Consider the following 14,328-nt stretch of genomic DNA (forward strand, 5'->3'; position numbering starts at 1 on the left):
CATATTGTGCAGCTGTTTGATAAAAAATGTGCCAGAAATTCACAAAAAGATGACAAAAAACATGAAACCATGAGAAAAATACACAAAAGGACAACAAAAATACAAGAAAACACAAATAGTTACTCCAATAACACACAAAATTACTACAAAAATAAACAATTCGACAACAAAAATACACAGAATGACTTGAGTTTTCTATTTTGTTCATATAAAAGATTACAATATCGCTTATAATGATATACTTATATTTTATAACTCATTTTGTATTAAAATTCTTGTTTTAGGAGTTGCTGCTTTTGCTACTTTTTAGAACAGCATGAAAAGTACAGTTCGATGGGTCACTGAGTGTGTCCTAACCCAAACCTTCCCCTAAACAAGCCACACTACAGAACTCACTCACACGTGCTGTCCCTTATAGGAGAAAAAGCCAAAAGTGGCACATATTGTGCAGCTTTTTGTTAATAAATGAGCCTGTGTGGCTTTTTTCATCAGCAAATTTAACCGAGAATTGTCTTTCTGGTCAGATTTTCAGTTAAAAATATCGAGATTTATATCGGATATCGCTTGAGTAAAAACATCAAGATCCATAAAGCCCAGCGCTTAATTGGAGTCATCTAAAGGAATCAAAAGAGTGAATGTGTATGTTTTTTTCTGTCTTTGTGGAAGATAACCAATGATTGGAAAAAAAGCTAAATATTTGTGTGTGAGAAATAGTGTTAGCTCTTAGATTGTGATGGAAGGAAGTGTTTTTCTACTTCCCAAATGAACCCATGGGATGAGAATGCGGAGGATGTTAAGTTTGATATTAAGTGATTCTGACATGTCCATCTCTCTGTGTTTAGCCTGTGTCCAAATATTTTCAGGCACTGGTCATGCACATCTGTCTATCTTTATTCAGAGCAGTGCCCACCTATAGGCGTGGCCTCTCTCTTCTTAAAGTCCGTCTCTCTCTCCGTCTCCATCCATTGCACAGAGCAGAGAGGGAGTGGTCAGCCTGATCCTCCTCAGGTTATATTTAGCTATGAACAGATGCGGCGCACTGGAGCGGAAGATATACCGCCTCTGTTATGTGTGCGCGCCCGCTTCTTTATTTGCGTCTTTGTCTGTGACTCTTCCTTCAAACATCTTTCCCATCATGCACTGCTCACTTTGACTCAGTGGTACAAACTGGGTCAGTCCTGACCCGCCCTACACACATATTGGCTAATTCCTGCCTAGTGAAAAGAATGTTATGTTTAATATCATTCTTTCATTCATTGTGAAAAACATTTGGAGTTTTATAAACTGCCAAAAGTTATAACAATTCAGGGAGAACAATGTAAAAAATGATCAGAGAACCAGCATCTAGACTATGAGGCAAAAATCTCGACAAACATCCGAATTGTAAGTGAATTGTTGATAGTAGCGGCTCTTAGCTCATTGTGTGATTATGATAATATAATTCATATCAAGCTACTGTATGTGGCATTATTGACTTAATATAATTAGATTTAATAGCCTGCTACAGTAGCAACACTGTTGTTAAAATATAGAGCTAAAATGTTCTGTATTTCTCATTGTATTCCAGGTAAAAGGTCTGAACTTTTAATGTTGATCCACACACCATCTGGTTATAGTCCTTCAAACTTTTATAAGATTAAAGGTCTTCCGCTGCGTATGGGCCTGGCGAGAAAAACAGGTAGTTGACGATATCACGATACATAATGTACGGACGACTCTCTGGGTCGTCATTGATCCAAGACAAGGGAGCCGACTCGTATGGATCTGCACCATCAACAAACTGTAACTTTTCCAAATATTGTACCCTTTCCTGCAGACCAAGTATTTCCCTGTTTGCCTTTGCATCTAAAATGCATTTTGAGGAGCTTTTCCGTGGTTTATCCATCACAATAATTCACCACTTCTTCTCGGAATTCGGGATTTGCTTGTGTGTGCGCGGTTAGTTTTGCTGCTGCCTAACGCCAAAATGTCGACTTCTGGGTTGTTGATGCACAGTGAAAACCCTCTATAGGTTTGCACAAAAAAAACAACATATGAAAATGCGACAATAGGAAATGATAGTTTCAAAAGTAGCTTTAGAACCTTTGTTGGATCTCTCTAAACAGACTGACAAGCATCTCATAGTGGAGAGTTAGTTGTGATTATGTCTGATTATAGAGACAAATATAGAATGAGGAGCACAATGACCAGTTCAGAGCTTTATGGTTGACCTCTCTGTGATTGCTGTTTTTTTCCTGGCTCTGATTGCAGGGCTAGTGTTTGACTGTAAGTAGATGATGGTTGTTTAGGGTGAACAGGAGACAGATGCTTAAATACACTGTGTATGTATCGCTGGATTGTGAGTGTGGCCTTTGTCCCTTACATCAGTTGTGTCAGCTGTGAAGCCTCCCTGCTTGTGTAATGGGTGTTTCATCTGGAGATTGCAGCTACTTTAACACTTTAATGAACTATAGGAAGCAGTGACTGACAGTACCACACCACATTTAGAAGGTCATGGTGTTGGAAAGGCTGGAATCGTGACTTTCCATCGTGACCAGTGGAGACCACCACTGAGCTTCATTAATGTGAGAATAAGGAGAAGCACTTGGAACTGTTCCTGATTAATAAATAATGCTGTAATATGACTTCCAACATGTAGCGTTAGCGCACTGATTGTTCTTGGAAATCTGTCCCAGTAGGGCTGCTCGCCGATTATAGAAAAATCAATAATCACGATTATTTTAGTCATAATTGAAATCACGATTATTCAAACCAAAAAGTTATTTATTTTTTGTTCAGAAAAACTAAATATATTCTTTAAACAAATAAAATCATTAAACACTAAAATCAATGTTCACTTTTGCACAAAACAAAACACTTGTTGCACGTGATGTCTTTGCTCTAGGTCTTCATCTTTAACCCCAAAATGTTCCCATATCAGAGAATTTGATTTGCCACTTGTTTACCAAGCATTTTTGCTGCATTTCTCCTGCCATGTTTCAAGACCACGAGCAACAACTTTCCTCGTGTTAGCCTGCAAGCTAGCTTTGGCTTTGAGGGGGGCGGGGCAGAGGGGAGGAGCTTGCATGTGCATGGATTAAATAACTCATAGTTAGTATTAATAACATGTGTGCGCCGAGCTTTATTATTTGTAGATGTCCGAAATAGTGGGTTTGTTTTATTTAGCGAATAAAACATTAGATATTTTTAATTAATTAATTATTTAATTTTTTTTTTTAATAATTGTTTTTCCTCGATTATGTTATTTTTGTAATTGTTGGGTGTAATAATCGAAATGTTCCAGTGGTCTGTGTGTCGACAACTGCAAAAACTGGAGTTCATCTTATTTCTAGTGAGACTTTCCTCTGACCTCAGGGTGTGAGAAAAAATGTCACCGTGCGATTATTGTATTCAACCAAAAATGTCCAAATCGATTTTTTTATAATCATGTTTTTTAAAGGAAGAAAACATTTAATGATGCTAACATACGCATAGCACGTAATCGCCCGGTCACTAGATGTCAGTGAACCACATCAGATCTTATTAAATTACTTCTATGCATTTTAGCTGGAAGTTGATTACACTTTATTTTCATATAAATTACTGGACACTTTTATAGATGTTTGTGGTTACTTTTAAAAAAAAGGGAATTTAAGAACTTATCAGAATCTAAATATAATTTAACACTTGGATGAACATACCACTTGTTTTTTATATTGTACTTGAATTACAGTTATTTATCGTTTACTTGTTCTTGCAAGCTTAAATTTAAAAAAAAAAAAAACTGTATTTCATACCATTATGTACTTGTAAAGGTAACATTTGTTATTATAATTATTGATATTGTGATATATTGCAATGTATATCGTATTGTGACATGCAAATCGTGAAACGTATCGTATCGTCAGATCCATGGCAATGCACACTCCTACTTTACACACTTACTTTAGGCCTCATTCACCTGACAAATTAACTTCTTATTTTCAGATATTTAAGTTCTATACATAAGGCTGACATTACACTGTCATTATTGTGACTTGACACCTGTCATTAGCATGAATAAGGTGTCATTAAGTGTTGTTTGTCACCCTAACCCCTAACGCCACTAGGTCCCTCTACTTAACCCAAAAAATGCCAACATAGCTCCAAAGGTGTCATAATTCAGCAAACGACACTTAATGACAGCCTTCATGACACCTTATTCATGCTAATGACAGATAATGACAGCGTAATGTCAGCCTTATGTAGAAAACTTGAGGTAAGTGTTACCATTTTAAATAGTTCTGGACTTTTTGGTTCCTTTTAAATACATAAAAGGATTAAAAACAAATATATATATATATATATATATATAATCAATAATTTCGTCGAACAAATTTGTCTAGATTTAATATCAACGCCTTGTTTTTGTCTGTCAAATATATTTAAAGGAAAACTATAATTAAAGAGAGAATGCTCTTTAATTGTTTGACTGTGTCATGGTTTTTAAAATAAATTTAGTTTAATTAATTTAATTTAAATGAGTTTTTGGTCTTGAGTTTTGTCCCTGCAGAGGTTCACCTCCTTCAATCACGTCCTCTTTCTTACTATTGTGGGATAATGTGAAGCTAAATGCTTTCTTCTGTAACTGGAGAGGCCAGTGTTGACTGACGGGATGTCCTGAGACCAGCAGGAAGCCCCTGAAACAATGGAATCCACTCTTTAAGAAGCAACATGTCCATTTCCTTTGCTGCTGCTGCTGCTGCTGCTGTGGCCGATATTTAGAGTCAGCAAGAGGAAAAACATTCTGGAGGGAATGCCATTTTTTGTTGTCCTCTGTTTCAGTGCTGTGTTGTTGGCTTCAGATGCTCTTAAAGCATGTCTGAACCCCATAAAAGCATTTATTGTATGTGTAGTTAGAATAAATCTAAAAGATATAATCTGTGATTTTAGCTTAATCTCCTTATCGGCCCCTGTATTTTAGCTCTGGAACAGGGTGAGAGCAGCAGACAGAAAGGAGCCATCCTAATCAAAATGTGATAACATCCTGAGTGACCACCGCCTGAACCAGGACTTCTCAAACCCCTCAGGACTTCTTACAAGGAAGAGACAGTTGCAAAAAAAAAAATAGTACATTGGATTTTATTTAGTGCTTTATCATAGACACTCAAAGCCCTTTCACTCCACACTTAGTGGTGGTAAGCTACTGTTGTACCCACAGCTGTTCTGGGGCAGAGGCTGCCATGGTGCGCCATCGGCCCCTCCGACCAACACCAACACTCACACACTACATTCAATAGGCAATGTGGGTGAAGTGCCTTGCCCAAGGACACAATGACAGTAACGACTGGAGCGACTGTCCCCCACTGTGGCACCTGGAAGTGGTCTCAGTGGTCTCCCATCCCACTACTAACCAGACCCAGACCTGCTTAGCTTCTGAGATCTAACCAGATCAGACAATGATCTGGCGTCTCTACCCCTAAATACTTGTCTTATAATAATTAGCTGCTATACAGATTTTAGCATAACTAAAGTAAATAAAAAAAACCCATAATAATACGAATAAAAACTACATTATTAGGGTGTTGTCCGTTATACTACATTGCATCAGAATGGGTGTGCTGTGCATTCTTTAGAAAGAACAATGGGTCCCTTTTCAAACACTCACGTCCATCACGTTGACTGATGGTATTTTATTAGGCTAAGCTTTATGAGTTAGTTTTCATGTAACGATTAGGGTCAGGATGTCCATCTGATGAATCATTTCCACTAGAGATGAAGTTTCACAACTGATGTTGACAACTCACACAGTCAGACTCTTGTGTTTGTGTCTGGATCAGTTGATCATATTCAATAATAACACAATAAAACAATGATTATTATGAGCACAAAACACTATTTACATTATGCTGTACAGAACAGATGGGCCACTTTCATCTTAGTGGGGGCCAGATTATGAAAATTCACATCAGCATTTAGTTTCTAATCTAATATTAATGTGAGTTTTGTATTTTTGTTGTCGTTTTGTGCATTTCTGTTGTCATTCTATGTGTTTTTACTGTCATTTTGCATATTTTTTCTCTTGCTTTATCTATGTTTGTTTTTTTTTCTGTGTTTCTGGCTTCTTTTTATGCGTTTTCATTTTTTTGTGTGTGTTTTTAATATCATTTAGTTTATCTTCCTCCCATTTTATGTGTTTTTGATGATGATTTACGTGTTTTTGTTGTTGTTTTGAGAGTTTATTGATTTCTTTGTTGTCCTTTTGTGTGTTTTTGGTGTCATTTTGTGTGTTTCTGTTGTTGTTAGCGTGTTTTTAGTGTCATTTCATATCATTTTTCTCATTCTGTGTTTTTGTTGTCGTTTTGCATGCTTCTGAGGTAATTTTGTGTGTTGTTGGTTGTGGGTTTTTTTTTCATCATTTTGTCTATTTTTCTGTCATCGTGAGTGTTTTTGGAGTCATTTAAGTTTACTTTTGGGGCCACACAAAATTAGGGTGACTGCTGCACAGAGCTGTGCGTCATTGGAGCTGAAAAGCAGGGTGTGTCATGAATCACACACATTGCAGATGATTACAGACACACACACTTGGTTGATCCCACTTATACACATGCGGAAATCATGCTTACTTTGCAGGAAAATTGCTCAAAACACAGTTTTCTATCAGAGAAACAGCATTAATTCATTGTTTACCTGCATGTGCTTCACAGGAAACAATAAACAGGACAAAGGTCAATAGAGCATAAACAGATAATTCCAGACAAAGAGGATAAACAAACGTGTGAACATGAAACCATTATTAAAGTTACTTACTGTACATCTTTTGCCTTTTTCTATTGGCTGTGATCAGTGGTGGACTGGCCATCCGGCGTATCGGGCATCTACCAGGTGGGCCGTCGATCCCAAAGTGGGCCCTTTCCGGTCCGCTATGTTTTTTGGTAACAGGTTTCCAAAAATGTTCAAAAAGTGGCCAAAACATGGCAAGAAATAGTGAAAAGTGACTAAAATGTGCCAAAAACAGTCAAGAGTAGCCAAAAAATGGCCAAGTAAAGGGGAACCAAGTGGTATATAATGGCAATGGATGGCTTAAATTGACAAAATATGGCAAACAATAGTGAAAAGCGGCAAAAATGTGGAACAAAAAGAGGCAAAATGTAGGGGGATAAGGAAACAAGTGATATTTATATGGGCAAAAGTTAGCTTGTTTGGATGAAAAGTGGCCACATTTTTTTTTTTTAAAGTACAAAAAATTGATAAAACTGTCAAAAAGGACTTGCAAAAATTGACCAAAATATAAGAAAAATGCACATTTATTGGCTAAGGTGGCCAGAGGAAGTTGCAAAATTGCCAAAGGAAATGGTAAAAATGGATTAAAAGTTTCTGCATTTTAAGGTTTTCTGGGGGAATAATAATTAAAATGAAGACAAAGAGCCACATGTTGAGCATCACTGACTAAATAACGCCTTACATGGTGTTGCTGATAATGTGGATAATGTGCTGGTGTGGACAGAAAATGCCAAGGCTGAATGTTTGTTCCTGATTTTATCATGTGGTCACGTTTTGTAGCTGATTTTCTCTCCTCAGAGACCTTCCCATTGGCCACTGGAGGGCAGCATCCAATAATGACCACACATAGATCCCCTCTCACTGTGGAGTAGCTCTAGGTTGCCACGGTAACGTGTCTGTGTGAAGAGGACTTGAGGGATTTGGAGGCCTGGAGACACAGAGGGCAGTATTGAGCTGGAGGAGAGGACGATGCTTGAATCCCAATCAGCAGCTGAGCACAGCATCACCGTCTGATGTGGATGATGTTCTCCTATCAATGTTGGTTCTGTTCAAAGTCTTCCACCCAAAATGGACTCATTTCACGTAGAAATGGAGAGCGCTTCTCTCCAGAGGCGTGATTGACAGGCTGGAGCTGCTGTGTGGTAGTGACAGTAGTGTAGTGCAGCTGTTGGGTGGTTACTATGGACTGCAGCTGCTTGGCACTGTCTTCTGCTGAGGATTTAAGCAGCCAGCCACCACCATATGTTAGCTTAGCACTGCTCTCTGGCTATGTGGCCATTAGCTTGATTTAATGCATCTATATTAATGAAACCGTCCTGTTTGTTATAGGACAGGTTTCTGGGCTCCATCTCGCATTGAATGTCTTTTTTAGTGCTTGGATCGAGCTATTTTCTGCACATGTGCAATACAACAACAACCCCCACACCCATTCCCAAAATGAGAGGGAGATGCATAACTAGATTTAAGGTTATGTAATGCTGACAGGAGGCATTGAGGATGTGTATAATCCACTTTTATTTGGGTTAAATCCATCTCCCTCGCACACAGGACAACGACTTCTCATCCTCACACTTCCTCTGCCTCTTCAGGCTCAAAAAGCACCAATTTATTCATCACACACAGCCTTAAAAACATATGAGCTCCCAGGAACCCATCTTCCACATCTATGGTGTCTCAGACGTGATTGTGATTGTTGTGAGAATGAAGTATATCCTCTGAAAACGCTGAAGAGGATTTCTCTTATCATTAAAAGACAGTTTTCACAGGAAGTGTTTGTATTGTTTGTCCAAGTTGCAGGATCATATTTAACTTCTAAATATAGTTCATAATAGTCTTACAATACACTCTTTCTTTTTTATTTCTTTCTTTGAGAAGTGTGAGAAACATTATGTGACAGATTTATCACTCCCTACAGGAATCTTCACTTAAATTTCCTGAATTCTTTGAAACATTTTGATTTGTAGAAAATTTGTGGAATAATTTAAGGAACACTTTGAGCAATGGATAATATTGTGGACTTTAATTGTATTTGTGTATTTGGAGTGGCTGAGAGACATTATCTACAAGTGAATTACCTGTGGTTTGTCATTTACACAATGGTTCATATTTTCTTTTGTCATTTTGACTTTCTTCTGCGAGCTGAACTGAATGCTCTAACAAGCTGGATGAGGCCCCAGGGCCTTGAGTTTGACACGTGTGCCATAAATGATGCATATTGCAATATATACCAAGCATAATTTAACTAGTATCGTATTACAATTTGTGATGCATTTTTGCAGTTTTTGCTTAACAATAAAAAAGAAATGTGAATATAGCAACTTATTGTTCTGTCAACTAGGGATTGTGTTGGAGTTCTTTCCATTAAATAATCTAATATGTTTTTTTTTATTTCATGGAGGACAGAACATCCACCTCACAGCAAGAAGGTCTTGGGTTCAACCCCTGGGGTGGAGACTTGGGTCCTTTCTGTGTGGAGTTTGCATGTTCTCCCCGTGCTGTGTGGGTTTCCTCCCACAATCCAAAAACGTGACCGATAGGTTGATTGGAGACTGAAATGGCCGTAGAAGTGAATATGAGTGTGAGTGGTTGTTTGTGTCTGTGTTGGACTGTGATGGACTGGTGCAGACCCCCGCGACCCAGAAAAACCGGAACAAGTGGGTCTAAAAATGGCTGGATGGATGTTCTTTGGTGCGTTTGTTTCAATAAGAATGTAATGACTTCCACCAAGTGTCTGTTAGCAGGATTATGTCAAAAGTACTTGAATGTTAATCCAAAAAAGACCTTACACCGTGGAAGATTCACATTTTTGAATCACTCTCTCTCTCATCGTTGGCAAAATTTCAGAAAATCATATCTGGGTTTGTTATTGATCGATCTTTATGAAATTGGACTCAGTTGTGTCGGGTTGGTTTCTCAATTACTCCACCAAGTGTTATGTTGATCAGATCCAGATTGTGCATTTTATTGCAATTTTTCAAAAAAATAAAAAATAGTGATGCCAATACATTTGGTACAGTGAGGATATCTTTCAAAGATAATATTTGGCAGTTGGTGGAGGTGTGTCACAAAACCTGTACATGGTGGAGAAAAAAAGACTTGAATCCACGTGTATCTCCTGATGTGGTTGTTTCTAAATATAATATATATACATATATACATATTTTAACTGGTATTGCATCTCATTTTGTGATACATTTTGACAATTTCTGGCCAACAATAAAAATTAAACTCAGATACAGCATCTAATTATCTGAATCCATGTGTATCGGCTCTCCTGATGTGGTTGTTGCGTGTCTGTTTTCTAACGTGCGTTATCCACAGGACTGTGATAGATTTAGATTTTGTTTTATTTTTCATATCATGTCACGTCGACAAGAAGCTACAGAGTTCTCTAAGCTACATTTTTGATATTAAAGTCATTTAGAAAGTGCCGGGAGATATTCAGTACAGTGCACACTGTACACACACACACACACACACAGAGAGATACACACACACAGTGGTGCGAGTGTAATCTCTGGTCCAAGCTGCTTTAATCCTCATAAATAATGAATATTTGATGACTTTCTCATTGATAGAGAGCGACACCTAAGCATCCCGCTTCTTTTCTAGCTGCATGTGCCCTCATGAAGGGGAGTGTGGGGGGGTCTGTTCCCAACAGCAGTCTGTTTTTAGTAAAAAGGTTACCTACCTCCTTTTTAAATCTCAATAACAAATAAAATGTATTATTATTATTATTATGTGTGTGAATACTGTCTGTGCCAGCAAAACTGACAAGACAAGCCACGACTGGAGGACATAACATACTTTATTTTCCGTATGAAGCGGTTTTAATAAATCTGAATACCAGGGTATCACATGAGACACAATTCAGTTTGTTTTTGTGTGTTTTGCGTGTGTGCATATGTGTGTGTGTGTGTGTGCATGTTTTCTGCTGTAGTGGTTTTTCCTCTTACAGTCTCACTTCTGCTGGCCTGGCATGGACCCTAATGATGGTCGTCAGCACTGGCCGTTGCTAGGTAACAATTACCTGACTGTGCTTTGCTTGCACTGGATTACACAGTGTGTGTGTGTGTGTGTGTGTATAGAGGTTTGGGAAGAAAGCCAAAGATAAACCACAGCCAGTGTCTCCACTGCTTGGCAGAAAAGACCCTATGGTTGCATTGTTATGTGTTATTGCTATTAGCCTACATGCTACATGTTAAGCTAACTATCATCTCCATCCTGCCTCAGGTATCTCTGACACTGGCAGAATGTAAATGTTTCCCTCTCATCTGCACTAATTCCTCAGTGGCCTGGTGTTGTATGTTCTCCCTGTCACTGTATTCTGTTGGATGTTGTTGTTTTTTAGTCGGATGCGTCCCTGTCCATGTTGCTTCAGTATTTATATAGTGGATGTGGAGCATCGGGGAGGAGGCGGATGTGGAAGGAGGCTGTCAGATGATGATGTCACCATTGGGCCACTCCTCAGGGCAGATGACTGTTAAAACAAGCTGCTCTGATGCTGATGTGCTGTGCAGCCTTTCTCTATGCTTGTGTTTATTCTTACATTATTGTAACGCGTACTATCCATATCATGCACCAAACCCCTTCATTCTGCAGGGACACAATCTACCTTTGGCAATCTGATGATAGAGTGATAATAAATTGGCCTTTGATTTTCAATGATTGCAGAAAACGGATGGAAAAAACGAAATTCATGTTCTGAAATGGTTGAAAGCATTGCCCCTTTTATTCATTCTGTCTTTATGTAAAATCTGGCCTCAATATGACGGAATATTCTCATATTCACGATTTGGGACAATATCATGCATTTACATGCTACTTTTCACTTGAAAACTGGTGATTGAATATTATTTAATGTATGAGTGGGGATGAGTGAAACATTTATTTATTTTATTTTATGTTGTGCATTGTGGGAACGTCAGTGCTAAATAATTATTTTCATATTTGTAATTGATTTATTCTTTAAAGCATTCATATCAATGTATACAATTGCAATGTTTTAATTTTAGTGAGGTTAGTACACAGTCAGAGTCATACGTGCAATGGGACTAATCATTTGCTTAATAATTTATTTCAACGTTTCGGTTTTCGGCCTTGGTTTTTTTTCATTTTCGGTTTTCGGTTTCGCTACAATTTTCGGTATTGCTCGTTATGTGTTAAGGTCTGAGTAGTGATCATGTTATTCTGTGACTGAAAGCCTCATCTGAAGTGTATTTTTAAGGTTCAGATTATTATGATGCATTCAAATCTGCAAAAAGGCTCTGGTACACAGATGGTGTATTAGTTTAAATGGTGATAATTTTACCTGATGGTAACCTTTTCTTGTATTTTTTTCCCCCGCCACAAAGTGTGGAAGGGAATATAGGTTTGAGATCTGGCCGTTTGTCCGAGTTAAAGTGGACAGCTTTTCTCAGAAACTGTTTAAGATACAATAACCAAATTCGGTGTGTAGCTTTAGGTTATCAAATACCTTGATGGAGTTTGAAAATGAGAAGCGCGCAATTATTTTTTCTGGAGTTATTGCCCTTGTTCCGTTTCTTTTTACTCTTTCACAGCTTTTCTTAGAAAACGTTTAAGATAGTAATTTTTTATTCTGATGTGATAATATTTTTTTCAATGTAAACATCCAAGTTAGATTTAGGACATTTAGGTAAAGGTTGTGAGTTATAATGAGAACCAATCTGGAGATGTTGATGACTGTCTTTTTGTTATTTTATCTTTTTAAAAAATATATATTTTTTAAACTTTACATTTTGATAAATTAATAAATGTGCAGTTTATTTTGGTTCAAACAGTTAAAAATTGTAAAAAAAAAAAAAAAACTGTAGACAATTTAAATACAAGAATAAGAATCTGTAATTTGACTAATCACTTTTTCTCTCCAAAATATGATCTCTATGTATTTAAATTGAAAGGAGTTAATTGCATCATTGATTTGAGTTTTTATTTTTTTAAATTCGGGATTGGAATCAAATTGTTGCTTGAGTGTATCCTTCCACCCCTACTATTAATCCTATTTAGCATGTTTGGTCAATTTTCGAGACATTTAATAGCCAATAAATTCACATAAACGGGGAAAGATGATGAAATAGTTCAACCCTAAAACAGAGTTTGGTCCTATTTAAGAGGAAACTGTGTTTGCACTATAACGGACTCTTAACAGACTTTTAAAGTTAAATTTAAACTCTAAACTCATTAGTTTTTTCCTCTTAAAGGCACAGCGCAGACTTTTTGACCTAAAGAGTTATTTTAAATGATTCCTCAGGCCAATATATAGCACTTGACAGTATCAATGCTCCGAGCAGGGTTCCCCTCTTGAAATAGTGACTATGTACTGTAAGTTTGGAGAGACGGACCGTCTTTGGCCTGGAGCCGTCTGGTGAATACCTGGAGAACGTTTCACTTTACGGCAGTCAAGGGACCACAGGGTTGGATATACACCTAGTTCCTACATGACGTCCCAACATTTCCCAACCCGGCGCCATTGCTGTGGGCAGCTGAAACGAGTTAGCCTCTGTTTACAGCCAAAAGACCACAATATGGTAGTTTAATGTTGGGTTAATGGTGCACTATTCACTGTGATTGTTCAGCCTCGCCGCATCCGGTGGTGTTCCCCCCTACTCCCTGACCTCGCTGCCGCCGTCGGCCCCCTTCACCTGAGACAGAGCGGACGGGCAACCCAGTGTGTGCTGTCCTACGAAGCTCGCTAGCGTCTTACGAAGCTAAATCACTATGGTAACTTAGGCTGAACGACTAACCTGGTCGGGACCAGGTTTTGTTCTGGATAAGATCTGAGAGCAAGTACTAATGTCCCGCCTCCTGACCAATCAGTTCTCTTAGAAAACGACCTGTCCAATAAAAGGAGGATAATTGTGAACACATCTCTGTGTGGATCTGATGTGATGCTGACAGGAGAGAGAAAATTTAGACGATGCAATCCTTTAATTTACCAATGACATCCTATAGGAAATATAAAGATTTTTATCTGATGGACTGATAAAGTAAATTAATTCAGCTGATAAAGCCTGCGTGCGCTTTCAGACCAATACATTCATTAATTAATTTAGTCATTAATTAATTAAATAATTCATTCATTCATTCATGTATTCTGGGGTGATGCAAAGAGCCTCCGTCCTGTAAGATAACATGAAATATAAATATATGATTTAGGCTGATCTGTATAAACGCAGCATCAGAGGTAAAAGGGAAAGTGAAACTGATCAGTGTGTTTATTCTCCGTTTATAATCTCACTAATTTAATCATTAACACTCATCAATTCCTGCATTAATTACTTGTTGCTTTTACTGGAGCAACAGTGTTGTTTTTGATCTGAATTATGGATTTTAATTCTTCATATTTTAAAGAATTATTCCTCAATTGTGACGTAAATTGCTCTCCACAGTTTCTCTGTGATTGTGATTGGTCTGACGCTGTATTGATAGTCTCCACCCCTGTCTCAAGAACGCGCCTGTAACCAGGCTGGAAACAACTTGCTAAACCTAGCGAGTTGTAATAAAGATTAGTAGGACAGCTTCGGTCTGACAGACAATGTGTGGTTAGGTGAAGCCCGCTAACGGAGA

The 14,328-nt window shown here is 37.9% G+C and overlaps 1 protein-coding gene across 14 annotated transcripts in view; it reads left to right on the top strand.

Moving 5' to 3' along the window:
• The window catches only part of LOC114467420 (membrane-associated guanylate kinase, WW and PDZ domain-containing protein 1-like), a 126,178-nt gene that overhangs the window by 23,100 nt on the left and 88,750 nt on the right, over positions 1 to 14,328 (top strand). Inside the window, exon 1 of one of the 14 annotated variants that reach the window (XM_028453711.1) lies at positions 10,706 to 10,760. The exons of the other annotated variants lie outside the window; for them this stretch is intronic. Within the exon in view, the coding sequence (XP_028309512.1) occupies positions 10,721 to 10,760 (40 nt within the window). The 5' untranslated portion in view covers positions 10,706 to 10,720. Of the gene's footprint in view, positions 1 to 10,705; positions 10,761 to 14,328 lie in introns of those variants that run through there. 14 annotated transcript variants of the gene reach the window in all.

Source organism: Gouania willdenowi, chromosome 7, assembly GCF_900634775.1.
Source record: "Gouania willdenowi chromosome 7, fGouWil2.1, whole genome shotgun sequence".
NCBI lineage: Eukaryota > Metazoa > Chordata > Actinopteri > Blenniiformes > Gobiesocidae > Gouania > Gouania willdenowi.